General features: G+C 53.7%; 1 protein-coding gene across 1 annotated transcript in view; it reads left to right on the top strand.

Moving 5' to 3' along the window:
* Positions 1-3,752: 3,752 nt before the first annotated feature.
* The window catches only part of LOC133766705 (contactin-4), a 268,926-nt gene continuing 246,961 nt past the window's right edge, over positions 3,753-25,717 (top strand). Inside the window, exons 1-2 of the mRNA XM_062200335.1 lie at positions 3,753-3,925; positions 12,685-12,860. Coding sequence (XP_062056319.1) covers positions 3,753-3,925; positions 12,685-12,860 — 349 coding nt within the window. The remainder of the gene's footprint in view (positions 3,926-12,684; positions 12,861-25,717) is intronic.

Genomic DNA, 25,717 nt, shown 5'->3' on the forward strand with positions numbered 1-25,717 from the left:
ACTCTGGCAGTCCAGGGCCTCCCCCCATGCAGCAGCCCGGAGAGATCTTGCGCAGGAAGCAAACCCTGACGTCTGCCTTTCTTCCCCGGAACTCTTCCCGCTGTAGGGCTGCAAGTTGTACTCAGGCCACAGCTGAAGGCAATGATTTTTCGAACTTTACAAAGCACAGAAATGGCTTGCTGGGCGGCCAGTCCTTTTCCTGATCCCAGATAATAGAAATCCAGTCGGTGTGGGTGAGGTCCAAGCATCTGGCTGCTAAGAAGCACCCTTGGCTGTGGTGAAACCAAGGCAGGTGGATTCTCCACTGTGCCTTGAGAAATGATCGCTATAGGCATCGCTCAACCGTGGTCTCTCGTGCCGACAATTGCCGTCTATGAGATGTTTGTCCTGGGGTGGTGCCGGCTGTCCGATTTGGCCCCATGATTTCTAGAATTGCTTGCATGTGCAAAAGTAGCTCAAAGGAAAAATAGAGGCCATCGATGTCCCCACACTGCACACAGAGTAAGTGACCCCGAGTACCACGCAGCAGCCTTGTTCCTGCTTGCCTTAGGCATTTTGTTTTTAGGCAAAAAACCATTTTTGGCTCCATTACAGATACCGTATATTTTTAGTCTGTGACCTGGGAAGATACATTTCAGATTAAATAATGTTCTCAGACCTCAAAATCCTGTGCCTGTGTTTCAGTAATGAAAATCTTAGAGTAGCTCCATCGCCAGGCTGTTTCTGGAAGGCTTTTGGGAGGAGGCGGGAAGAAGAGGTTGAGTGACAAAACACTGAAAACAAAAAGATGTTAGGAAATGGACCCAATAGAAGAAGTGAGTTGGTCACGCAGGGTGTGCTGCTCAGACTGGCCCCGCACAGGAGGTCCGGGCTGAAGGAGAAGCAGCATGGGCAGGCGGTGTGACCTTGAGGCAGGCAGTGTGTGAGAAGTTCTCAGACTTAGGCCTGGAAAGAATGACCTGGAGGCTGGGCGGGGACAGCCACCAGCCCCTTGGCTGTCCGGGTGTGGCCAGCCTGACACAGCTCCATCACATAGGCTGCTGTGGCTGCTACGCACAGGGTGTGTGACCTCCCTGGGGGACACAGCATATTCTGAAATCCTGGTCCTCCTCCGGCGTGTGTGCAAACCACACTTGTTCTTTAGAAGGAAATCCCTTGCCACAGAGAAGCCACGGGAGGGGGAAGGGCTCTGCCTTCTGGGCGTTGGAAGGGCACATGCACATCTCTGTGTTTGGGGTCCTTGGACGTCACCTTGTGGCTTCTGGGCTGAAGTCAGACCAACTTCGCGTCGCCCCAGGCGTCTGAGCTGAGGACGCCGCTCCCAGGACGGATGCTCTGGGGAAGCACAGCCACGTTTCCATCTCTGCGGTCCTGGTACCCAGCTCTGAGGGGCTGCGACTGTGCTGTGTCCTGCACCTGGGTACCGAGGCGTCCTGAAGCCCGGCGGCTCGTGTGTGAAGAGCGGTGGGCTTCTATACGCGGGCAGTGTCTTCCAGGCGCTGGGCGTGCTCAGCCAGGGAAAATCAGAACTTCAGAGGGAACGTGCTATTTATAGCGAATGTAAATCATCATTATTATCAGGTCTTGTTACAAAACACACAGAAAAAATATCCTTTTTGTTATTTAAATAGAGCACGGCTGCGTTGGGAAAGAGTACAGATGTTAGTCCACAGCCCTCCAGCTGCATCCTGGGAAATCGGCATTGTGCGTCTTCTTATTTGGAATTACCAGTAATAGGCTGTGTATTTCTGTATGAAATTCAAATCAGGGTGCACCGATGAATGGAGATGATTGATATTATATATACACACAGAGAATGTAGGAGCTGGGGACAATAGAAATATTTATCTCTCAGAGAACATCTCCCACACTTGCCGCTGAGCTAGTGATCTGGATGAGGGATGTGGAATTCAACCAGAAGTGCCAAAGCTCACCTAATACCTCGCAGTGCAACCCAGCTAGCCCGAGACCGGCTCCTGCGGGGGTTTAGAAAGTGTGTGTGTGATTGTTGAAAATCTGAAATACAAATGTCTGGGTTTTGAAATCTCTGGCTTCAGACAACGAATATTTCTAAACGTGCATTTTTTTACGTTTATCCCATGCTCCTGTGCTGTCCTCTTGTCTTGGCTAAAGTCTCTTGCAGAAGAGGGATTCTGCAGGGGAGGCATGGCTGCAATGACTCGAGAGGTCACTCTGTGCCCAGTCTGTGTGGTATTCCTGGCAGCCCCGCCCCCCTCCCCCTTGAACAGGTGTAATATCACAGCCTCCTGCAGCCCCACCGTTCTGGAATGAAGCCAAATCCTTAGCATAAAGGGTCGCTGCCTGTTGGTTTTAAAGTTGGGGTTAAAAGTCTTGTTAGCGATTGCCTCGGCAGGCTCACCTAGCTCCCCGCACCAACTCAGCTCTGTTTTCCTGAGTCCTGATTCCCCTGAGTGGATTCATTCCCAGCTCATCACCTGCCGACAAGAGGCCGGTTGTGGAGGTTTTCCAGGAGAGGGGTTGCTGTCCACAGCCTTGGGAGTAATCACACCTACGGAGAAATGGATGCTCAGCCATAGGGCGAAGCTGCCTCTCACTCTGCCGGAGCCCTGGTGCGGCTCAGTGTCTCAGAGCTCACTGGGCAGTGCCTAAGCGAGCTCACTGAATACAGGGAAAAGCGAGAAAACAGATTTGCAGTACAGCTCATCCTCATCGAGTGTCTGCTGGTCCTTGCCAGCACCACAGGAGACTACACATGGGGACGACGCAGGCAGGCACTCAGAGTGCATAACCCAAAGGCAGGGCTCGGGAAGCCACGTGTACACCGTAGAGAAAGACAAGCTATGAGGTGGGAGAGATGGAATTTTAAATTGGTATGTTTAGGGGAAGGAAACAGCTTAAGCGTGATTTGAACATGGAAATCCCTTTCACCGTTGTCGGCGGTGAGCTGCTCTCTGGTCAGTGTGCACTGCGTGGCCACTCGTGGCATTGGTCAGTGTGCACTGCATGGCCACTCGTGGCGTTGTGTCCCCGTGGCCTCCTGTACCATGGCTTGCAGATTTCTCCATTCCTTGGACTTCGTTACAACACAAACGTTGACCAAGAGAAAACCTTTAGAAACGCGTTGCCCCTTGGCATTGCCACAGTATCGGGGCACACGGACCTCGGGCTCGGCTCACTGGCCCAGTCCAGGGCTGCTGGGTCACATGTGGTGTCCACGGTGCACGGTCCCTATTGTGTGGTGTTTGTGCAAGGTGGACCTGGACTGGGACCACATCGGCTGGGCCAGCAGAGAAACTGGTCTTCCATCACTTGCACAGGATTGAGGAGTCAGGAATGGTGGCCATTTTAATAGGCTCCATCTATATGAACCATGCATGTAGCTGCTCTTCATTGGCACGGTGTGAGAGCCATCACTGCTTATGTCCGATTATCTAGGTCCACTCCAGAGAGCAAGGGCACCTCTTGCGACATCAGGCAGCCTCGTGTAGTGAGACAGCAGGCGAGGGATGTGGGAGGCACTCACAGGAGTGAGGCGAAGGCGAGGGATGTGGGAGGCACTCACAGGAGTGAGGCGGGGGCGGGGGGTGGGCAGTGAAGTACCCAGGATGGGGACGGCAGCTGTGTGGAGCTGTAGGCAAGCAGGGAGGCGGGTGCCGCACCTTCTCTTCCGGGGAACCCGCAGGAGATGGGTCCTCAGAGGAGAGCCCCCACCGGATCTGCCGCGCGTCACCGTCCTGCGTGGTGTCTCCCCTTTGCTTCCTGGGTGCCCCATGTGGAAGGCCATCTTCATCGTGGCCTCTTCTCTTCTTGTTTCAGACGACCGCACGCTGCACGGCCCAGCTTTCATCCAGGAGCCCAGTCATGTGATGTTCCCTTTGGACTCCGAGGAGAAAAAGGTCAAGCTCAGCTGTGAGGCTAAAGGGACGCCCAAGCCTCTCATCAGGTGTGTGGACTGGCGGCGTGTGTCCTCCCCCCCCCCCCCCCCCGCAGGTGGCGCCTCTCCGTGCTCCATAGACGAGGGCGCCCATCGCCCAGGGAGTGTTCGGATGGGCACTTGGGTCTCCCCGGGGTCTGTAGAAATGGCTGCTGCGTCAGCAGTTAAGGACCCAGAATGCACCTGGTGTTTCTGGAAGTGCTGGGGAGTGAACATCCTGATTGACTCCCAGTGGAAACCTTAACAGTTCCCAGAACAGTGTTTGCAAGTTAAAAAACAAACAAACAGAAAACCATGTTCCAAGGTGTGGGTAAACTGGCCGGGCTGAGAAATACGCGGAGTCTAGAAGTGGGTGCGTGTAGGACCCCAGGAACTCAGCTGCCGGCAGAAGGCAGGGTTGCCCTGAGGAACCTCGCTAGGAGGGGTCACAAGACAGAGCCTGGACTCTGCTTCCTGGAGACACCGGGGCCCAAGCCCTGCATCACATGAACAAGCAGTGAGCTTGCTTCGCCAGCAGCTGTCGGGGCCTGGGTGTTCTTTTTTATTTTTGTTTTAAGATTTATTTATGTACCTGAGAGGCAGAGTTGTGCAGAGAGAGGTAGAGACAGAGAGAAAGGCCTTCCTTCCATTGGTTCACTCCCCAGATGGCTGCTGCGTGGATCTGAAGCCTGGAGCCAGAAGCTTCTTCTTGGTCTCCCATTCAGTGCAGGAGCCCAAGGACTTGGGCCATCCTCTACTGCTTTCCCAGGCCACAGCAGGGAGCTGGACTGGAAGAGGAGCAGCCAGGACTCAGACTGATGCCCACATGGGATGCTGGCACCACAGGCAGAGGCTGACCCCACTGTGCCACAGTGCCGGCTCCCCGGGTGGTGTGATAGAGATGAGAGTCGGCAGAGAAGAGGTCCAGTCAGCTACTGTGCAGGTCTGGAGAAATCATAGCCAGGCAGCAGCAGGAGACAGAGAGAAGCAAGAGAAAGAGAGGGAGAGAGGGAAAGAGAGGGAGAGAGGGAGAGAGAGAGGGAGGGGGGAGAGGGAGAGAAGGAGAGAGGGAAAAAGAGGGAGAGAGAGAGGGAGGGGGGAGAGGGAGAGAGAGGGATAGAGAAAGGGAGAGAGGGAGGGGGGAGAGGGAGAGAAGGAGAGAGGGAAAGAGAGGGAGAGAGGGAAAGAGATGGAGAGAGAGGGAGAGAGAGGGAGGGGGGAGAGGGAGAGAGAGGGATAGAGAGAGGGAGAGAGAGGGAGGGGGAGGGGAGAGGGAGAGAGAGAGAGAGGGAGAAAGAAAGGGAGAGAAAGGAAGAGAGAGAGATGGAGGGGGGGAGAGGGGGAGAGGGAGGGAGGGAGAGAGAGAGAGAGGGATAGAGAGAGGGAGAGAGAGGGAGGGGGAGAGGGAGAGAAGGAGAGAGGGAAAGAGAGGGAGAGAGGGAGAGAGGGAAAGAGAGGGAGAGAGAGGGAGAGAGAGGGAGGGGGAGAGGGAGAGAGAGGGATAGAGAGAGGGAGAGAGAGGGAGGGGGAGGGGGAGAGAAGGAGAGAGGGAAAGAGAGGGAGAGAGGGAGAGAGAGGAAGAGAGAGAGATGGAGAGGGGGGAGAGGGAGAGAGGGAAAGAGATGGAGAGAGGGAAAGAGAGGGAGAGAGAGGGAGGGGGGAGAGGGAGAGAGAGGGATAGAGAGAGGGAGAGAGAGGGAGGGGGAGGGGGAGAGGGAGAGAGAGAGAGAGGGAGAAAGAAAGGGAGAGAGAGGAAGAGAGAGAGATGGAGGGGGGGGGAGAGGGGGAGAGGGAGGGAGGGAGAGAGATGGCGAGGCATAGAACTCTCCTGTTGGAAGAGCAAACCCCTGGATGAGCTCTCTCTCTCCCTCCCTCCCTTTCTCCCACTCCCTCTCTCCCTCCCTCCCCCCACCTTTTAAGTAAATACATAGACTTTTACAAACAAAACGGAGAGCAAAGTAACCGTGTGTTCAGGTGGCTGAAGGAAGCCTGACCCCAGGAGGCCCCGTGAGGAGCTGCTGTGAGATGCACCTGATCCGGAGTAAGGTGACCCGGATATGGGAATACTTGAGAAGGCTAGAAGATCGGTTTATGTTGGTGCAAGCAAAAAGGTGTAAAAATCCATCCCCCAGAAGCCCATGGAACACGCAGATGAGGAAAAACCCGCATGGTTTCAGTGTTTTGTGCCGAAATGAACTCATCTCTCAGTTGTGTTTTTCCACGAATTTTGAGGAAGTCCCTTGGAGAAGGTCTGACGTGTGAGAGCAGATACTGAGCACGGGAAGTGGACATCAGCTCCCCCACCTGAAAGACGCAGTCAGCGATACAAAGAAGCCAGCAGCCGTGACGCCAACTGAACTCAACTGGAAAGAGGCTTCTCGGCAATGGCAATGAGTTGTCCATGTGGTAAAGATAAAATCGGTGGCCGGTGCCGTGATGCAGTGGGTTAGTCCTCCACCTGCAGCACCAGCATTCCATATGGGCACCGGTTCTAGTGCCCCCTGCCCCTCTTCCAACCCAGCTTTTGCTACGGTCTGGGAAAGCAGTAGAAGATGGCCCAAGTGCTTGGGCCCTGAACCCACATGGCAGACTGGGAGGAAACGCCTGGCTCCTGGCTTTGGATCGGCGCAGCTCTGGCCATTGTGGCCATCTGGGGAGTGAACCAACGGAAGGAAGACCTCTCTCTGTCTCTCTCTCTTTGTAACTCTACCTCTCAAATAAATAATAAAATCTTTAAAATAAATAAAAATAAAAATTAAATTGCAGGCCTACCTTGTGCCACACACAGAAATCAGTCCAAGAACATTTCCCACATTCCTAAAAGAAAATAGGGTTGTGGGGCCAGCGCCACGGCTCACTAGGCTAATCCTCCGCCTTGCGGCGCCGGCACACCGGGTTCTAGTCCCGGTCGGGGCACCGATCCTGTCCCAGTTGCCTCTCTTCCAGGCCAGCTCTCTGCTGTGGCCAGGGAGTGCAGTGGAGGATGGCTCAAGTGCTTGGGCCCTGCACCCCATGGGAGACCAGGAGAAGCACCTGGCTCCTGCCATCGGATCAGCACGGTGCGCTGGCCGCGGCAGCCATTGGAGGGTGAACCAATGGCAAAAGGAAGACCTTTCTCTCTGTCTCTCTCTCACTATCCACTCTGCCTGTCAAAAAAAAAAAAAAAAAATAGGGTTGTGTATTTGTGATGTTGAGAGAGGAAAAGATTTCTTAAATAAGACAGAAAAAGTCCACGTCAGAAGATATCTAACGGGCTTCCTGGTGAGAACTTCCATTCAGTGCAAAGCTCTGAGACAAGCAGAATTACAAGGTCCACGTGGGGAGAAGACCCTTGTCCTTGGTAAAGGATTGGTATTTGAAAATTTGGAAAATTCCTGCACACCAATGGCCTAGCAATGATGGGAACATTAGCAACATACAGGAGTAGGTTCTTCTAGGAAAAATGAAAAACAAATACGCAGCAAACACAGTCTCACTGTGAACTGAAATCTGTGTTAGGACCGACGTGCCATGCTCCTTGCAACCGTCAGACTGACAGCAGCAGACCCGATGTTGGAAACGGGAGCAGACAGGAGCTTGGTGGCCACTGTAGGGAAGGCGATCGGGAAAGGCCGGTGGGAACACACGGGCTCCTAGGAAAGCCAAGGGGCACAGAGCTACAGTCCTCTGTGCACAAGATTGTGCAGTGGACCTGCGGGTCCGCATAGCCCCCTGTGTCCCTGCAAGCGACCCCCACAGCAGAGACACGGAGCGAGCTCAGCCTGGCTCAGCCCTGTGGGGGGGACACAAGGACCCGGTCTCCAGGAAACAGGCACGTCTCGGCAGAGAGCGGACGGTGTGGTTGCTTATCTGCGAAATTCAGAAGCAAAGAAGGAGCCGTTGTGCGAGGTTTGTGGGTTTCAGAGGGCCTGAGAATTAAGTGGCCAAGGGACAGATCGACAGGAGAGTGCACCAAGTTCTGTGTGGCCGGGGGCTGTGTGAGGAGAGAAAGGCCAAGGACCTGGTGTGCAGGTGCCCCGTTTCCTGAGGCTGTGTAGCTGCGCTGTGGGGGCAGCGGCTTCAGCAGGGCCCTGCAGAATCTGCTCTGGCGCACTGCCCTCTACCTTCTGAATCAATGGATACAATTGTGGAAACACAAGGCAAGCACTGTAGTGAGAAAGCCGAAATTCACACTGAATCGGCCGCGGGAAGGGAGTGGCTGCGTGCGAGTCCACAAAGGTGACTTGAAAACTGTGACAGCGTAACTTTTTCTCAGATGTCCTCATGGCCTCCCAGCTCCTAGTAGCTTGAGTGTGACTTACAAAGATAGTTCTGTTCGGGTTTGATGACAGATTGAATCGAAGGCTAGGAGCCAGTATGCAGTCACAGGTAAAAACCAGAGACCAGATCCTAGGTCCAAGGAGACTGCGGTCATCAATGGAATTCAAACCAAGATGGTGCTTCTCCAAGCAGCACGGGGCAGAGGGGGCTTCCTGCAAACAGGTGTCAAGAATCCAGGGGGGAGGGTCTCCACGTTCAGTTTCTGCTCCACATCCCCCATCCGTGCAGCCTGCCGTCATCCGCTCTCGAGCCACACCAGTCTCGCGTCCCTGGCGTGGAGAGCAGCAGGTTCCACCCCAGCAGCTCTGCCTTGAACTGGAGTCCACGCTAGGATGGACAGCTGTGTTGTCTGGGCAAGTGTTGAAGCCCCAGTGCCCCCGCAGCCCTCAGCTGCAGCGCGCCGGGTGCCCCCAGGCTGGGTGACTTCAACCACTAGTGACCCACAGCGTGCTCGGCTGGTGGCAGAGTTTGCCCAGCGCCTCACCGCGGAGGCAGCTGGGGTTCTGTGTGGAGGTCCGTGAAGATGCCAGGGTCTAGGGCATCTTGGCGAAACAACAGAGACGTCTGACACAGGATGAGGAGGGCGGATGCAGGAAAGGCTTCGTGCTTTGATGCTGTCCAAGGCGGAAAAGTGGCCTTATGGGTAAGGAAGGGAAGTGCGTTCCAGAAAGAAAGCCAGCAGCTGCCTATGGACCCGGTAATTAGGGTGAGCGTTTATCGTCCCCACCAGGACACCTTGGAGAGCGACAGCCACTGTTAGCAGCTCCTCCAGGAGAGAGGTGTGAGCCCAGCACTACCCGGAGCAAGCAAGGGTGCATAGGTGTCCCCCTATAATACTCAACTGCAGACTGAATCAGAGGTTCAAAAATGCTTTGCACAGTAAAGGTAAATGTAGGAGACCAAGGTGACAGGATCCAGAATTAATGAGTTACCGCTCCCGACTGTCAGTTCCCTGCCAAACACAAGTTCAGGTGTTACCCTCACGTGAAAACCGATTTTGCAGCAGACTTCGGCTGGTTGCTGCTTCATTTTCTCCCAACTGTGACCTCTAATTAACATTGCTTTTGTAACAGAGTATTTCTAGATAGAGGGGTTTGCCTGGTTATTTAAACAGGCAATGGAACAGGAACCTGTTCAGATTTTAAAGGTTGCAAGGAAAAGCTGAGAACACGTGTAATCAGACGCACTGCAGGTCATTGCACGGCACGTTGCCTGCCCGGACCCTCTGTGCTTACTCTGTGACACAACAGCAAGCCGGTGCCCCGGAGCGAAGAGAGAGCCAGAGCAAGAGAGAGATCCGGAATCTTCAGCCACCTTTCTGGCCGAACCTCCTCCCTCCTCCGGCTGACTCGGAGGGGCCGGCGTGAGCGGGAGGGAGTCCCACGTGGGCTCTCCGTGGGGCTGCTCTTCTTCAGGTTTCTCTCTCAGAGACCCCGCTGACCTCGCTCCTTTGAGTCCGTTCCCTCAGCCGAGCCTCCTCTTTTCATTGGTTCCTGCCCCTCAATTTTGAAACGATTGACCCAGACCCAGGAAAAGGTAAGAAGCTTAGAATTGCACCAGCTTCACTTGTGTGCAAGTCCCCGAAGAACGCGTCTGACCCCGCGCGGCGCCCTCAGCATCCCTCGCAGACAGAAGAAACACTCGGGTACCGGCTGGAGCGCTCAGCTGAGTGGGTAGGAAGTAAAGCTCGAGTCGGAAAGGCCTTGCCTCTCCCTGAGTGCCGAGCTGGAATAGTTAGCAAAGAAAGCGGGTTTTGCTACAAATCCCTTAGATAGCTTCCCAGCGTGGAACTTTCCAGAGCTTCCCGTGTCTGTGTCAGGTTCTGCAGGGGAGAAGTCAGCACAGAACTCAACTTCCAGGACTCGCCAGTCGCCTCTGCACTTGCCATACAAATACTCAGACAACAGCTCAGACACTAGAAGTCCATTGTGAGCTTTCCGGGATGCTTCTGTATGTAGTGGGATAAGGAATTCATTGCAGCCCACTTCCGATTGGAGGGAGCCGCGGTTTGGAATAGACTTGACTGCAGTCCTCGGAGAGCGCACGGTCCCAGAACCGGCCGTGAGGTTGATCCACGGACTTGGTGCTCTGGGGTTGGGTTGCACTGAGTCGTGTAGACTGTGTAGAGCCCTCAGAGACCTCCCTGTCGTCCCCCAGCCACTGTTTTAAAGAGTCACATGGCCCCTCCCTGGATTCCATATTCAGGTCGCCGCTCGCATCGTATTGTAACGTCCTCTATGAGTCCTTAGATGTATCATACCGAGTTGCCCTTGTATCATTGAAGTGGGAGTTACGGCCGAGACGTGATGAGCTGACCAAAGAAGAATGTCTGAGGCAGAGTCGTGGAGGTTCACGTGTTTGTGGCTGCTGGGATGGAACCCGCTGTCCTCTCGCGTCTTACTCCCATGTCCGTGTCAAAGTGGACAGAATTACCGTGGAGTCTGAGAGCGCTGTCAGTGTCCGATCCTCACCCGCTTACAAGCACACACAGCTGTGTGCCTGTCTTCCCCTGCTGGCCCACCTTACCCACCCCTCCTCTTCCTAAATTGTCACATTTCAAAGACAAAGATGTGGGGGCCAGCGCTGTAGCGTAGTGGGTGAAGCCGCTGCCTGCAGTGCCGGCGTCCCATGTGAGCACCAGTTCGGATCCCAGCTGCTCCACTAACCATCCAGCTCTCTGCTATGGCCTGGGAAGTCCATGGGCCCCTGCACCCACATGGGAGACCTGGCGGAAGCTCCTGGCTTCGGATCAATGCAGCTCCGGCCATTGTGGCCAACTGAGGAGTGAACCAATGGATGGAAAGCCTCTCTCTCTCTCTCTCTCTCTTCCTCTCCTTCTTTCTATATGTAACTCTGACTTTCAAATAAATAAATAAATCTTAAAAAAAAAAACAGAGACAAAGAGGTGACCCAGCATGAGCTGTTGCACTGCTGTGTACTAAAAGGCTTCATGGCTCAGCTGTCCAGCAAAGAAGTAAAACGTTTAGTCAGGTTCAACAAGTGCTTCCTGAACCCGATGAGAACTTCAAGCACCAGATGGCAAACGTGAGAGCAGAAAAATGATGCAGGCAGAATTCCTCTTCAGAGGAGCGGGGAGCATCTTGCAGGTGGGGCAGAGCCTGATTAACTTCTCCCAGGAACTTCAAGGCCACTGTCGTTGGAGTCCTGTCGCCTAAGATGGACAGAAGCAGGAGAAGAGGTCTTGGGAGAAAGCGAGCTCAGGTCTTCGTGTGTGCCCGTGTGCTGGTACTAGATGCCCGAAATCTTGAAAGTGACTGTGTGTTTCTGTGATGCACACACAGCCAGAGTAATCCAGGACACAATGAGGGCACACCGGGGTTCTGTGCTCATGCATACATGGGCGGACATGCACACACGTACATGTGCTGACATACACACGCATACATGCACTGACGTGGTGATTTTACCATTTGAGGTAATGCACTTCCTGATGCTGCCTAGACGCAGTTTCCATCTTGCTAGCATCCCTCTTTTTTGTTATTTTGGTTTTTTGGTTTTTCTTTTTGGTCTCTCAGTGGGATCGCTGTTGCACGACTCTTGATACTTTGTAAGCTCCAGCCATGCTGTTTTCATGACCCAGTGCTCTGTGGAGGATTTTTGAGGAGTGGGAATAAAACATAAGAGGGTCATTAAATTTGCTGAGCTCCCAAGTTCCTAGGAATTCAGAAGACTCCCTGGAAGGGGATTGGGTCGGCATGAGCTCTCGCTCTTTGAGCAGTATTAGCTGTAAAATCAGAACTCAGAAGGTCAGTGTTGTTACTAGGGCTTGGCTGTTGAAATGGATCGATTCCACAAAAACTCGTCTATCGGGCTAAACAGTCAGGGACAAAAGTGACTGAGGCAAATACGCAGAAGGAGAGCCAAGCCCTGTCTTTCTCAGTTACCTGATGGCCCCGGCTGCAGTCTGCTGGCGTCTGAGCTGCCGTGGCCAAGATCTTCCAAGTGGAACACGGGTGCAGCAGGGCTGGCCCCTCCACGCACTCAGGTCGATAGAGCCCCTCCACTTCACAGTCACTTCAAGCATCGGAGCCGAGCAGCTCTGCTACAGTTTCATCAGCTACGGAGCAACCTCTCTCTCTGTCACCTGCAGAGACCCATTTAAAGCAGGACCACAAGCTATCGAAGGGGCTGTTCCCTGAGGAGCCCTGTGTGAGGACAGCTGCACACACGCAGTGGGAAGCCAACGCTGGCCCCTGCTGAAGGGTTTCTGGCGTCGTAAGTAGGCACAGAAGCAGGAGGCGCGGTTTCAGTAGTTCACACATTACAGGGCGTGTTCTGTCCATCCGTGTTTAAGACGCCACAGTTACTGGGTGTGTTTCTTATGCTTTTTTTTTTGGTCATGCTTCAAAAAATGTCACTGATGATTTATAGTTTTTATGTATTTTAGACAATCCTGAAATATTGATTAATATTACAAGGCTTTATCTCCTGGCATTTTTACACTTTAGGTGGAAGTTAAATGGAACAGATGTTGACACTGGTATGGATTTCCGCTACAGTGTTGTGGAAGGCAGTCTGTTGGTCAATAACCCCAATAAAACCCGAGATGCCGGAACGTACCAGTGCATAGCAACCAACTCGTTCGGAACAGTCGTGAGCAGAGAAGCCAAGCTCCAGTTTGCCTGTGAGTAGCGATGGTATCATGCTGCACGTGGGGCTGTGAGTGTTCGTGCTTTTGGACCAGTAGCCTTTAGAAGAGTTTCTTTGTAAAAACCAAGCATTTTAATTTCTTTTATGATTTCTTTTACTTTTTTTACATATTGAGGGGCTGTCTTCTTTGTAGGATAAATTGCAGATATGCGTGGGGAGATGTGTGCTTCTGCTACCCTAAGGATTGAGGTGGTTTGGTTATGTGATGCTTTGTATACACATACGTTCATATACCATGGAATCTGCGTATGTATACATCTATGTACACAGAAATTGCCATATGCCTATTTTAGATGGAAGATGTATAAGCAAGCAGCTACACTGCCAGTCACTCAGTTGTAGTAAGAGAAGCACTTTGATTAGTACATCTAGAGTACGACAAGTACTCAGAGTGGGGGAAAATTAGTGATCCATTATTACTATAATTTTGTAATTTTTCCCTTATTTCATAGGATAGAAAAAAATTTAAAACCGCTAAAATTATAAGAAAAAACAGAGTCAAGGTATTACACTTAATGTTTCTGGTGTAAAGCATTTAAGAAAGTGCCATCACGTATGACCACCGTTTAATAAACGTCCATGAATACTGCACAGAAAGTGGAATGCGGAGCTAAGTTGGAAGTGCAGCCCGCGGGAAGAGCGTTGAGTGGCTCTGAGGGCAGATGCCTGTGGGGCTGTCTGCAGCCCTGTGTCCAGGGCTGGGCACCCGCGAGTCATCACGCGTCTCCTCTCGCCAAGTCTCAGCTCCGAAGCAGAGCACTGATGCCGGCGGAGTCCTCATTACTGTGTCTGTGGGCAGTAGCATTGTAGAATGTTCTCATTTACAGGATCCTCTCTGGGAACGCAACATCAGATGTCCCTACTGTCCAGTGTTTAATCTGCTACTGCTGTTTGGTGGCGTTTCTATTAGCTGAGAGATGAATGTTCTAGGTATTATGTGTTTATGGGATTCCGGGATCACTCTGTCTGCGAACGTCCCCAAGGCGGGCGCCTGAGTGTTCTCAGGTGTGTGGAATGTGCCCGAGTGCTCCAGAACCAGCGTGTGTGTTTCTCTTGGCATCACGCGGGTCCAATCTGTGCTTAGTTTTTAATTATGACAAATGAACCGCGCGGCATTTGGCTTGGGGAATAATCACTGAATCGTGGACTCGAAGAGCAGAAAAACTCTCAGTATTCAATAAATCTTTTATTTCTTTGGTTTTTGGAGTTCCTGGTGTAGGAAATGTTGAACAACTTTAATGACAAAATGGAGATTTATATAGTATTACCTGCTTTGTTTCTAACTTACATTGAACAAATGAATTAGCAGCCTCAAGACTGCCCTGTAAAAGTCTGGGCGTTTTTACTTCCAAGAACCTCAAAGTCTCCTATTCAAAAACCATCATGTAAATAGAACAGTCTGGCCCAAGACCCTAACACTGGTCTCTCAGTGGTCAGTCAGAGGCGCAGGCTGTGCCCTGGTCTCGCGGTGGTCAGCCACAGGCGCAGGCTGTGCCCTGGTCTCACAGTGGTCAGCCACAGGCGCAGGCCGTGCCCTGGTCTCTCAGTGGTCAGCCACAGGCGCAGGCCGTGCCCTGGTCTCACAGTGGTCAGCCACAGGCACAGGCTGTGCCCTGGTCTCACAGTGGTCAGCCACAGGTGCAGGCTGTGCCCTGGTCTCTCAGTGGTCAGCCACAGGCGCAGGCTGTGCCCTGGTCTCACAGTGGTCAGCCACAGGCGCAGGCTGTGCCCTGGTCTCTCAGTGGTCAGCCACAGGCACAGGCTGTGCCCTGGTCTCTCAGTGGTCAGTCAGAGGCGCAGGCTGTGCCCTGGTCTCACAGTGGTCAGCCACAGGCGCAGGCTGTGCCCTGGTCTGGCATTGGTCAGCCACAGGCGCAGGCTGTGCCCTGGTCTCTCAGTGGTCAGCCACAGGCGCAGGCTGTGCCCTGGTCTCTCAGTGGTCAGCCACAGGCGCAGGCTGTGCCCTGGTCTCTCAGTGGTCAGCCACAGGCGCAGGCTGTGCCCTGGTCTCTCAGTGGTCAGCCACAGGCGCAGGCTGTGCCCTGGTCTCTCAGTGGTCAGCCACAGGCGCAGGCTGTGCCCTGGTCTCACAGTGGTCAGCCACAGGCGCAGGCTGTGCCCTGGTCTCTCTGTGGTCATCCACAGGCACAGGCTGTGCCCTGGTCTCTCAGTGGTCAGCCACAGGCGCAGGCTGTGCCCTGGTCTCTCAGTGGTCAGCCACAGGCGCAGGCTGTGCCCTGGTCTCTCAGTGGTCAGTCAGAGGCGCAGGCTGTGCCCTGGTCTGGCATTGGTTAGCCACAGGCACAGGCTGTGCCCTGGTCTCTCAGTGGTCAGTCAGAGGCGCAGGCTGTGCCCTGGTCTGGCATTGGTCAGCCACAGGCACAGGCTGTGCCCTGGTCTCGCGGTGGTCAGTCAGAGGCACAAGCTGTGCCCTGGTCTCGCGGTGGTCAGCCACAGGCGCAGGCTGTGCCCTGGTCTCTCGGTGGTCAGTCAGAGGCGCAGGCTGTGCCCTGGTCTGGCATTGGTCAGCCACAGGCACAGGCTGTGCCCTGGTCTCGCGGTGGTCAGTCAGAGGCACAAGCTGTGCCCTGGTCTCGCGGTGGTCAGCCACAGGCGCAGCCTGTGCCCTGGTCTCACGGTGGTCAGCCACAGGCGCAGGCTGTGCCCTGGTCTCTCGGTGGTCAGCCACAGGCGCAGGCTGTGCCCTGGTCTCTCGGTGGTCAGCCACAGGCGCAGGCTGTGCCCTGGTCTCGCGGTGGTCAGCCACAGGCGCAGGCTGTGCCCTGGTCTCGCGGTGGTCAGTCAGAGGCACAAGCTGTGCCCTGGTCTCGCGGTGGTCAGCCACAGGCGCAGGCTGTGCCCTGGTCTCTCGGTAGTCAGTCAGAGGCACAAGCTGTGCCCTGGTCTCACGGTGGTCAGCCACAGGCGCAGGCTGTGCCCTGGTCTCTCGGTGGTCAGCCACAGGCGCAGGCTGTGCCCTGGTCTCTCAGTGGTCAGCCACAGGCGCAGGCTGTGCCCTGGTCTCGCGGTGGTCAGCCACAGGCGCAGGCTGTGCCCTGGTCTCGCGGTGGTCAGCCACAGGCGCAGGCTGTGTCAGCCTCCTTGCTTGTACATTTCAGCCTCCCTCCCGATCCGTGCCCGATGGGACTGCTAGTGACAGAGGGGTCAGCTGCTCGTACAGGCCCCTGATGCACCGTGGATGGCTGTGGTTGTTCCAGAGCAGCCCTGGCATCTCTTCCTTGATGTGGAGCCAGGTCTCTGTCTCCACTGCCCGCACTCCCACTTCCGTCTTTGGGACTTGTCAGCTTCAGGTCCTTCAAGTTCTCGGCTTCACCTGCGAGGTCTTCCCAGCCCGCCGCATTCCCTGAACTCGCTGCTCCTGCTGTGGCTTCGCAGAACGTGCGCAGCGCCATGCTGCTGTCCCCACCTGTGCACTGTTGCTGTGAGTAGCATTATCCCGTGATCAATGCAGCTGACAAATGGTACTGAGTTTTAGAACGCCGATCTCTTATCGTAACCTTGTAGTCATGTCAGATCTGAGACTTGACTTTCCATGCATCGCTGTTAATCCAGACCTACCCAGACATGTTATTTTGTTAACTAAATTCAGACTATCGTATTTGTCCCTATTAAATTCACCTTCTGAACAGTGACCCCTTGTTCCATCACATTTAAAATTGTTTTAAATCTTTTTTTTTTCTATCTGACATATTGATTGTCCTTGTAGTTTAGTGTCAACAGAAAATTGGATAAGTGCGTCTCCTTCCACATAACTACCCGACAAGTGGACCAGGAGGGCCAGAGCCCTGCTGCGATGAGATTACATCAGTATTCTTTGTACATTCTTGTTCACCCAGCTAAAAATCCAGCCCGTGCATTGTGCGTGGACCCCATTGCCCTGCCTGCCCTCGGAGCAGTGAGGTTTGCTGGGTGCCTGGTGGCGGTCGGCAAGTTGTGGCTGTGCCTTACCCGTTCCTGCCCGGCTCTACCCCCTTTGTTGTAAAACAGCCGGAGTAATCTTTTCAAAATGGAGATTAGATCATTCTGCTTTCCTGTTTATGCCTTCTACTGCACTTGGAAGAAATCTCAAATTCGTTACCATGGTCTCATGCTAATTTCTCAAAGATGACAAACTGCCTTTGAGCCGGGCCTGCCCTGTGGCCCGGCTGCCTGGCGAGCTTCTCCCTCCCTTGCCCCTGGCTGCCTCCTGTGGTCCCTTGGTTCTCAGCAGGTGTGTGGCCCCCAGGGCAGCGCCCCTGTTTCCCGTGCAATGCCACAGGCACTTCCTATCCCTCCCCTTCGTGTTCAGTTCTATACTTTACCTGATGGTATCCTTAGGACAGTCTTACAGGGCCTGTCTGCTCCTCTCCAGATTATTAAAGAGCAAGTTCAGGTTGCTTTTGTGGATAGAATTTGGGAACTTCTGCATTTATCATTTTTAAATTGAACTGATTCATGTAGGCAAAATCTCCAGCTCACTGCAGAAACTGCTTCTGAGACCTGCTGGTGCCCACCCGTTCCGGGGACACCTTGCTTGGGTTAAGCAGGCCTGGCCTAAATGAGGTCCCTCCCTGTGAGGCGAGGATGTCGTCACATTATCATAACGTGATGTGGAGTGTGTTTTATTCCTCATTCCCCTCGGTATTAAACCATCCGCCCTGCGCTCACTTTCCCCAGCCCTCTTCCAATGCGTCCCCACCCCACCCCCCGTCACTCAGCCCTTCTGTGCACAACCTGGAGCTGCACCTCTGCTTTCCTGATTTTCCAGTGCCTGGTGGACTTGGAATGTCTGTTGAGGGGTTGGCTGGGTAAGCAGTGAGTGCCGATGTCTTGAGTCTCATGTGCAATGAAGCCCTGAGTTCAAGGTCATCCTAACAGGCCTTTCTCTCCAGCCCCCATGTTGATGTGGGTTCGTTCTAAGAGGAGGAGCATGATGGGGGCAACGGGCATGGAGTCAGGACACAGACCCCGGGAGTCAGGTGAAAGCAGGCCAGAGGCGAGCAGCCCACAGACTCATTTATTTCAGTTGGTGCAGCAGCTTATATAGCCAAGACAGCCATTCGGGTCCAGAGGCGGTTTATACCATAACCGGTCACTGCCTATTGCCAGGCAGGCTCCTTTGCCAGGTGGGTTGTGAAGCCATTCCTGAGTAACTGACGCTCGCTTGCCAGCAGCCATCTTGGCATGGCCTTCTCATTCCACCCCCCCATCACTCTGCCCAGGAGGAGGAGCCAGTTGGATGTCCCCATACTCTTCTGTAGACTGCAGAATCGGAGGTAAGGCTGGGAGTGGAAGAGATTTCACTCATGATCGGCACAGCTTAACCAGGGGCTGTCTGTGTGGAATGTAGGGCCAGGGCCCGGCACCCTGGCTGCACCCTCCCCAGCCCAGGAGCCTGCACCGAACCCTGCACGAGTCCCGGCACAGTCCTCCGCAGAGCGGTGTCTCTCCGACAGAGAGCCACGGGCGTGTATCTTTTGAAAGTAAATTCTAATGCTCACTTCTATTCTCCTGACACAAATCCCTATTTTTATAAAGATTTATTTACTTATTATTTATTCAATTGAAAGACACAGCAACAGAGAAAAACAGAGACAAACCCAGAGAGCTCTTCTGTCCCCTGCTCACGCCCCACATGCCCATAATAGCTAGAATCAGGCCCCTTCAGTGTCAGGAGCCTGGAGCAACTCAGTCCTTGTCTCCCATGTGTGTGCAAGGGACCCAAGTACTTGAGCCGCCTCCCAGGGTACGCCTTAGCCGGCAGCTGGAATATGGAGCTGAGCCGAGACACAGGACCAGGCACACTCTGATGTGGGGCAGAGTGTCCCATACAGCGTCTTCACCGTATGCCACACACCTGCCCCTGTGGGATGCTCAGGTGCCAGGTTGCCGAAGCAGAGGTGTAACAGGATCTTCCTGGTGCTGACTCTCACCCCATGCCCTGCGATGTCTCTGCAGTGCAGGCTCCCGTCAGCACCCTTACCCCCTAGAGCTGCTGTGGAAAGCACGTTCTAAGGCACAAGCCGGACCTCAGCTGATTCCCAGCCTAAGTAAGGCACGGAGTAGCTGCCATCCACGTGTCTCTCCCTCCTTGGTTTCTGCTTTCTTTTTAAATTGTTGGAAGAGTTACAGAGAGAGTAGGAGAGAGCTGAGCTTCTCCTGGGTCTTGGACATGGGTACAGGGGCCCAGGTGCGTGGGCCATCTCCCGCTGCTTTCCAGGCACAGTAGCAGGGAGCTGGACCTGAAGTAGAGCAGCCGGGTCTCAAACCAGTGCCCACATGGGATGCCAGTATCACAGGCAGAGGCTTCACATCGTAGCCACAGAGCCTATCCCCTACTCTGTCCCCTCTCTTTTCCCCCATGATCTGCCTTTATTTATTTGTTTGTTTGTTTATTTAAAAGGCAGAGTGAATCAGAGAAGGAGAGACAGAGAGATCTCGTGTCCCTTGGTTCACTCACCAGATAGGTCCAACAGCTGGTCTGGGCCAGGCCTAATCAGGAGCTGGGAATTCTGTCCCAGTCGTCCATGTGGGTGACTGGATCCCAGGTAGTTGAGCTGCCATCCACTGACTCCCAGGCACATGAGCAGGAAGCTGGGTTGGAAGCAGAGTAGCCGGGACTCAAACCTGTACTCCACCATAGGATGCCGAAGTCCTAAATGGCAGCTTTGCCTGCTGTGCCACGACACTTGCCCCAGTCCCCCGTTTTTATGATAAGAATAGTCGGGGCCGATGCTGTGGCGTAGTAGGTCAAGCCTCCACTGCGGCACTGGCATCCCATGTGGGCACTGTTTGAGACTCGGCTGCTCCACTTCTGATCCAGCTCTCTGCTATGGCCTAGGAAATCAGCAGAAGATGGCCCAAGCACGCGGGCCCCTGCACCCACATGGGAGACCTGGAAGAAGCTCCTGGCTCCTGGCTATGGATCGGTGCAGCTGCGGCTATTGCAGCCCTTTGGGGAGTGAACCAGCGGATGGAAGACCTCTCTCTCTAACTCTGCCTCTCAAATCTGTGTTCTAAGAGTCTAGGTGTAGCTGCTGGAAGCACCACACTGGAGCCAGATTCCCTGTGTCCCAACAGCTCCTCCTGTGTCCCTGCAGAAGGCACTTCTCCCTGCCTCCATTTCTTTACTCTTAAGCCGGGTTAATAACTCCAACTACTTTGCCCAATCCCGACATGGAAAGCTCCGGGATCAGTGTGGGGCACGCAGTCTGGGCTCCTGCACGTTTGATTGCTCCACGTTGGTCCTTGGGAAGCGTCATCCAGTTCAGTTCCCAGTGTAATCCAAGGAAGTCGCGACACGATCTGTATTTTCTAAGAGAAGAGGATGAAGACGAGGGAAATGAAGGACGTTCACCAAGGAGACGGCTGTGGACAGAGCGCCTCCCCTGGGAACGTGGCCCCCAGCACCTGCACAGGTGCCCGTTAATGAGTTTACTTGTGTCATTCCCCCAGGGGTCTTCAACGACCCCTGTGGAGTCCTGAGCCAGCCCTGGGTTTGGGTGGCCGACGGTATGAGGTCTTCGCAGCACAGGCTTTGGTTTGCCGTTGCACTTACCGCCTTTCACATGGCACATCCATCTCAATGTTTTTGTCTAATTTTTTAGTTACGGGTGTTCTCGATGCCATCCGCTGTTGATTTACAGCTAGCCTGTAAAAGCACGATGTTGTATACCAGAATTATGCATGTATTTGTGCCTCTAATTTTAATATAATTGGTTTCAGGTTCCATAATGAGAATAATTAATAACAATATTTCCGCTCTAAAAGTTAAGATGCAGATTCCCAGCTTGTTGTAAGTTGGCTGTGAAGCATTCTGAACATTGATATTTTATGGTAATGACTGTGGGCGGTTAAGTGGTTCGTCCCCAAGCCGTAAATGACATATCATTGTAGGTTTCTCACACCCACATTGTTGCTCCCCCACGTGTGAGAAAGACGCACTTTAAATGGTGATTACTGTGAAGAGCTTCCCAGAGAATCATCTCCTAACTGGATTTTAGTCTGACAGAGTGATTGCTCCATAAATGCTGTTTGGGGCCTTCTGCTTGGAAGTTCGGCCGTTGTATCACAGTTCAGACCCACCAAGAAAAACTCTCTGCTGTTTGTCATCCGGGGTTCTGCTGGGCGATGATCAGTCACCCGTAGGTACCTTCCAGATTGCACGTGGTAGGGTGCCGTCAGCTGCAAAGCCGAGTTCCCCACCTGCTGGAGGGAGGCTGCATTGTCGCGGCCACGGCGAGCTGGCCGTCTCTGGAGGGCCTCGGCGGTGCCCAGGCCTTGCTGGCTTCGGGGAGACTTCGCTTCAGATGGGGAAGGAATCTTAACTCCAACAGCAGGTGCCTCCTGCTGTCTCCCTCCTGGCCCGAGCTGTGGGAAGAGGGTGGAAGGGGGAAGGCTGAGCCTGGAGGAGGAATGGCATTGATTAAGCGGAGGGAGGCCTTGGGTACGAGAGTCCGTCCGTGCTGCCCTCCCCGTGACCCCGGGCTCTGTCTCCTGTGTGTGAAGTCATTCAAGAGACCACTCCACCCGGAGGCCGCCTTCATCCTGCTGTGTCCGTGCAGTGTCAGCCAGCGTTGTTTAGGATGAACCTCTCAGACGAACACAGCAGCCAGTCAGCCGCACTGGAGAAGGCGCTACTGAACTCACTGCGCGAGGCTCATCTGGGGTCCTAACGGACACGCTCTGCCAGTGCCGCCATGGTGGAGACGGAAGAGGAAGCAAACGGAGTGTGGCCCTGTATCTGCAGTGGCCCCTCTGGTGATGGGTGCTTCTGTCGCCTGCAACTCTCCGTTATTTGTTGCTCACCCTACAGAGCCAACAAGTGAAATGTGCTCTCATTCAGAATGACAAGCTGGGGTTTGATAGATGGCCAAACCCGTGCCTGGCTTAGCTGACTCCTAATTAGGCCCCTAAGTGGGCGGACTTCCGCGTCTTGAGCAATAAAATATGGATATGTGACTGTCTGGATAAATAATTTATGAGCATTTACATCAATTAAAAATGAATCAACTTTTATCCAATATTTGGATGTCAAAACTGAAAACATTTATCAATAGAAGGCTTTGATCTTCAATTAAAAAGTAAACATTTTTCATGTGAGCAGTTAAAAGAATTCAAATCAAAAATTGCAAAAAGCCTGCAGTAATGCTGTGGATAGGTAGTTTCTGCCACCACGTTTGGAATAGGAAGACGTGAAGGGTGACCATCGTCTGTGTTGGAAATTTGAGAATGCGTACCTGAGAACTGCTAAAGCAGAGGTGTCGGTTGGTTACAGATCTCAGGTTATACTGTGCAGCCCGGGGAGCTGTCCCGTGGCGTGGTTTGAGCTCTACATGATGGACAGAGTGAGAGAGCCAATGAGGTGTAGACTTTATCTGAAAACCACCGAGAACCGATCAATCAAGCGTGGCTGGAGAGGCCTTCTGAGAGAACAACCAGAGATTCGAGAACAATGAATATTTTAATTTATGTAGAGCAGAAGTTGCTAAAACAGTCCACTTGTTTTATTGTTGGGAACTGATCATGCAGGCAACAGCTATCTAAGTCATGTCGGTTACTTCTCAAGTTTCGGCTCAGACACTGAGGTTTTGGTGGAGGCTCAGGGGATGCACGCAGTCCAAGGAGAAGGGAAGACCCGGCGCCCTGCTTGTTCAGGGATTTCCTCCTGAGAAGCTACGGTACTGTGTGCGCACACACACACACACACTCAAACACACTCACACACGTACGCCTCCTTGTGGGGAGTCGGAAATCCGGTCAGCAGCTGCAGCAGCACGAGCCGACAGCTGAAGGAGGAATGTCCCTGTCCCTCCCAAACTCCTGTGTCCAAACCTGCCCCCCACGGCGATGTGTCAGGAGTGGCCGTGGGCATTCGTGCCCTAAGAAGAGAATTTCCGGGGGCTGCCTGTGCCTTCTGTCGTATGTGGACAGAGTGGCCGGGGTGTGACCCTCCCTGGACAGGAGGTCCATCGGCAGCTTGGCCTCGGCCTCCAGGCCCCAGAACTGAGAAGGACCTGTCCCTGCTGCTCACTGGCCGCCCGCTGTGTGGCCTTAGCTTCGGGGTTCAGCAGCCCTCACAGCGCCCACAGTAACCCCCAGGAGCACCTCCCTGGAGACGGGGATGCCACCTGAGTCGGAAAAGCGGTTTTCCAGGTGTAATTAAGCCAGCGGTGTGAAGAGGAGTTTACCCAGGGTGACCCGAGGGGCCCCTGGACCCATGGACCAGCGTCCTGGTCGGAGATGGAGAAGGCAGAGGAGAGGCCACGGCAGAGAGCTGCCTCCCCACCCTGTGGAGGGGCACCGTGGGCACCGGGGGCTCAGGGCGTGGCCTCCAGCACTGGGTGAGGATGAGGGGCTATTTCAAGCCACTGAGTGGCTGCTGAGGCCGCGAGCTGACCAACACTTGCCCAGTTCCTGTCCTTTCTTTCTTGGAAGAACAACAGTAAATCCACGTGGGGAATGAGAGGAAATGAGGTGTTTGGGTGACTGCCCCGCGCTAGGGCGAGAGGCTGGAGAGACTGGGCTGCGACACGGCGCAGTGTCCGCTGTGCCTTCCCCTGAGAGCAAAGCCGGGTTTTGACCTTTGAAACCTGGCACGTGCGCAGATGATGACCCGTCACGTCTCCTCTTACGTGTTCTGTTTCTTTGAACAAATTCCTTTTTTTTTTCACACTTCCAAAACTTGAGACTTGCCTTGCAAGAAGTAAGTTATGTTCAGTATAGCGTTTCTCTTTCACCCAGGGAAATTCATTAAGAACCGCTGCTTCGTACCTCAATGCCATACTTTTTTTTTTTTTTTTGTATCTGACAGTTCTCTTAAGGTGTGCCCCCGCCCCCGCCATATAGTGCGCTAGTTTAATGTGTGCATTTCCTTGATGCTTAGTTTTTTCACAAAGTTGAACCGCCGTCGCCAGGGTAAATTTCAGACCGTTTCCATCACTCTGCAGAGAAGCCTGTGTGCACTGGTCCCTCCAGCCCCGACACCCACCCCTCAACTGCCCGTCCCACCGGACTGTCCTGTGCTGGACACTTCATATAAACAGCATCATAATCGATCATAATCTCCCACTTAGCGAGTGATCAGAATCCACTCGCGTCACAGCACGCACCAGGGCTCCTCCCTTTATGGCTTCTGTGCAGACAAAGCCCCGTATTTCTCCATCCATCGGTCGGTGGAGGTTTGTGCTGTTTGGGCTTCGTGGCTGCTGTGTCCTGCTCTGAACACGCCTGCATCCGGGTTTTTACGTGACCGTATGTTTGCATTTCTGGGCGGCAGGTTCTTGCGCATGGAATGGCTGCCCTGATGGTCATTCTGTGTTCCAGATTTTCAGCAACGGCCAAATTGCTTTGCAAATGGGCTGCGTCCTCTCAGTCCCTCCAGCTGAGCCACGGCTCCAGCTTTCCCGCTCACATCTGCGGACGCCTGCCTTTCCTGTTGTGCCAGTTTCCCAGTGAGGTGGGAGCCCCTGGCGGTCGCCTTGCGAGTCCCCGCTGGCTGAGGACCCTGACAGCTCCTCACGGAGCGTTTCCTAGCTGTCCCCGCCTCTGTAGAAACGCGTCCGCTCAAATGCTTCGCCCATCTCAGAGGAATTACGTATGTGTTCGTGGTTGAAGTGTGGTATTTCTTTGTATGTTCCTGATACAAGTCCCTTGTCACTTTGTGATTTGCGAGTATTTTCCCCAGTTTATAGATGGTCTTTTCCCTTCCTCGTTGGTGTCTTTGAGGTTTTATATTCATGAAGTCCAGTGTATGTATGTTTGCTTCCACTGCGGGTGCTCTTGGCACCATGACCTAGTGCTGCCCAGCCAAGGTCACCAAAATTCACTCCTGTGTGTTCTTCTAAGAGTTGTGTGGTTCTGACTCCCTGTGAATTAGTCATTTTAATGTGTTGAGGTATTCATTCAAAAGAATGAATTTTTAGCATCATTCTTGTCCATCTGTTTGTCCCAGAAATCTGTGTTGAAGAGAGTGCTGTTTGCTGATGGATGGTCTTGACACTTTCATGGGAAATCCATTGGCCAAAAAAGTCAGGGTTTACGTCAAAGCTCTCAGTTCTGCTGCAGTGGTCTCTGTGTCTGTTTTAGGCCAATGCTGCTCTGCGTTGATTACTGTAGCTTCACAGTAAGCTTTGAAAGAACCAGGCATCGGGATAGCATCGAAGATCAAAGAAAGAGGCTGCTCCCATCACGTGAGCCGTGGGCTCCCTCGCGCCTCCCCTGCCGACAGAGCGTGCTGCTTAGGGCATGCACTACAGTGTGCACGTGAGAGGAGTGTGCACGTGAGAGGAGTGTGCACGTGAGACGAGTGTGCACCTGAGGTGAGTGTGCACGTGAGGCGAGTGTGCACGTGAGAGGAGTGTGCACGTGAGGTGAGTGTGCACGTGAGAGGAGTGTGCACATGAGGTGAGTGTGCACGTGAGAGGAGTGTGCACGTGAGACGAGTGTGCACCTGAGATGAGTGTGCACGTGAGGCGAGTGTGCACGTGAGAGGAGTGTGCACATGAGGTGAGTGTGCACGTGAGAGGAGTGTGCACGTGAGATGAGTGTGCACCTGAGGCGAGTGTGCACGTGAGAGGAGTGTTCACGTGAGACGAGTGTGCACGTGAGGCGAGTGTGCATGTGAGGCCAGTGTGCACGTGAGAGGAGTGTGCACGTGAGGCAAGTGTGCACGTGAGGCCAGTGTGCACGTGAGAGGAGTGTGCACGTGAGGCGAGTGTGCACGTGAGGCCAGTGTGCACGTGAGAGGAGTGTGCACGTGAGAGTGCAGGTGAGGGTCAGAGGCAGCAGAGGGAGACCTGGAGCAGACAGGGGAAGCCGGAGGCTGTGCGC

Source organism: Lepus europaeus, chromosome 9, assembly GCF_033115175.1.
Source record: "Lepus europaeus isolate LE1 chromosome 9, mLepTim1.pri, whole genome shotgun sequence".
Lineage (NCBI taxonomy): Eukaryota > Metazoa > Chordata > Mammalia > Lagomorpha > Leporidae > Lepus > Lepus europaeus.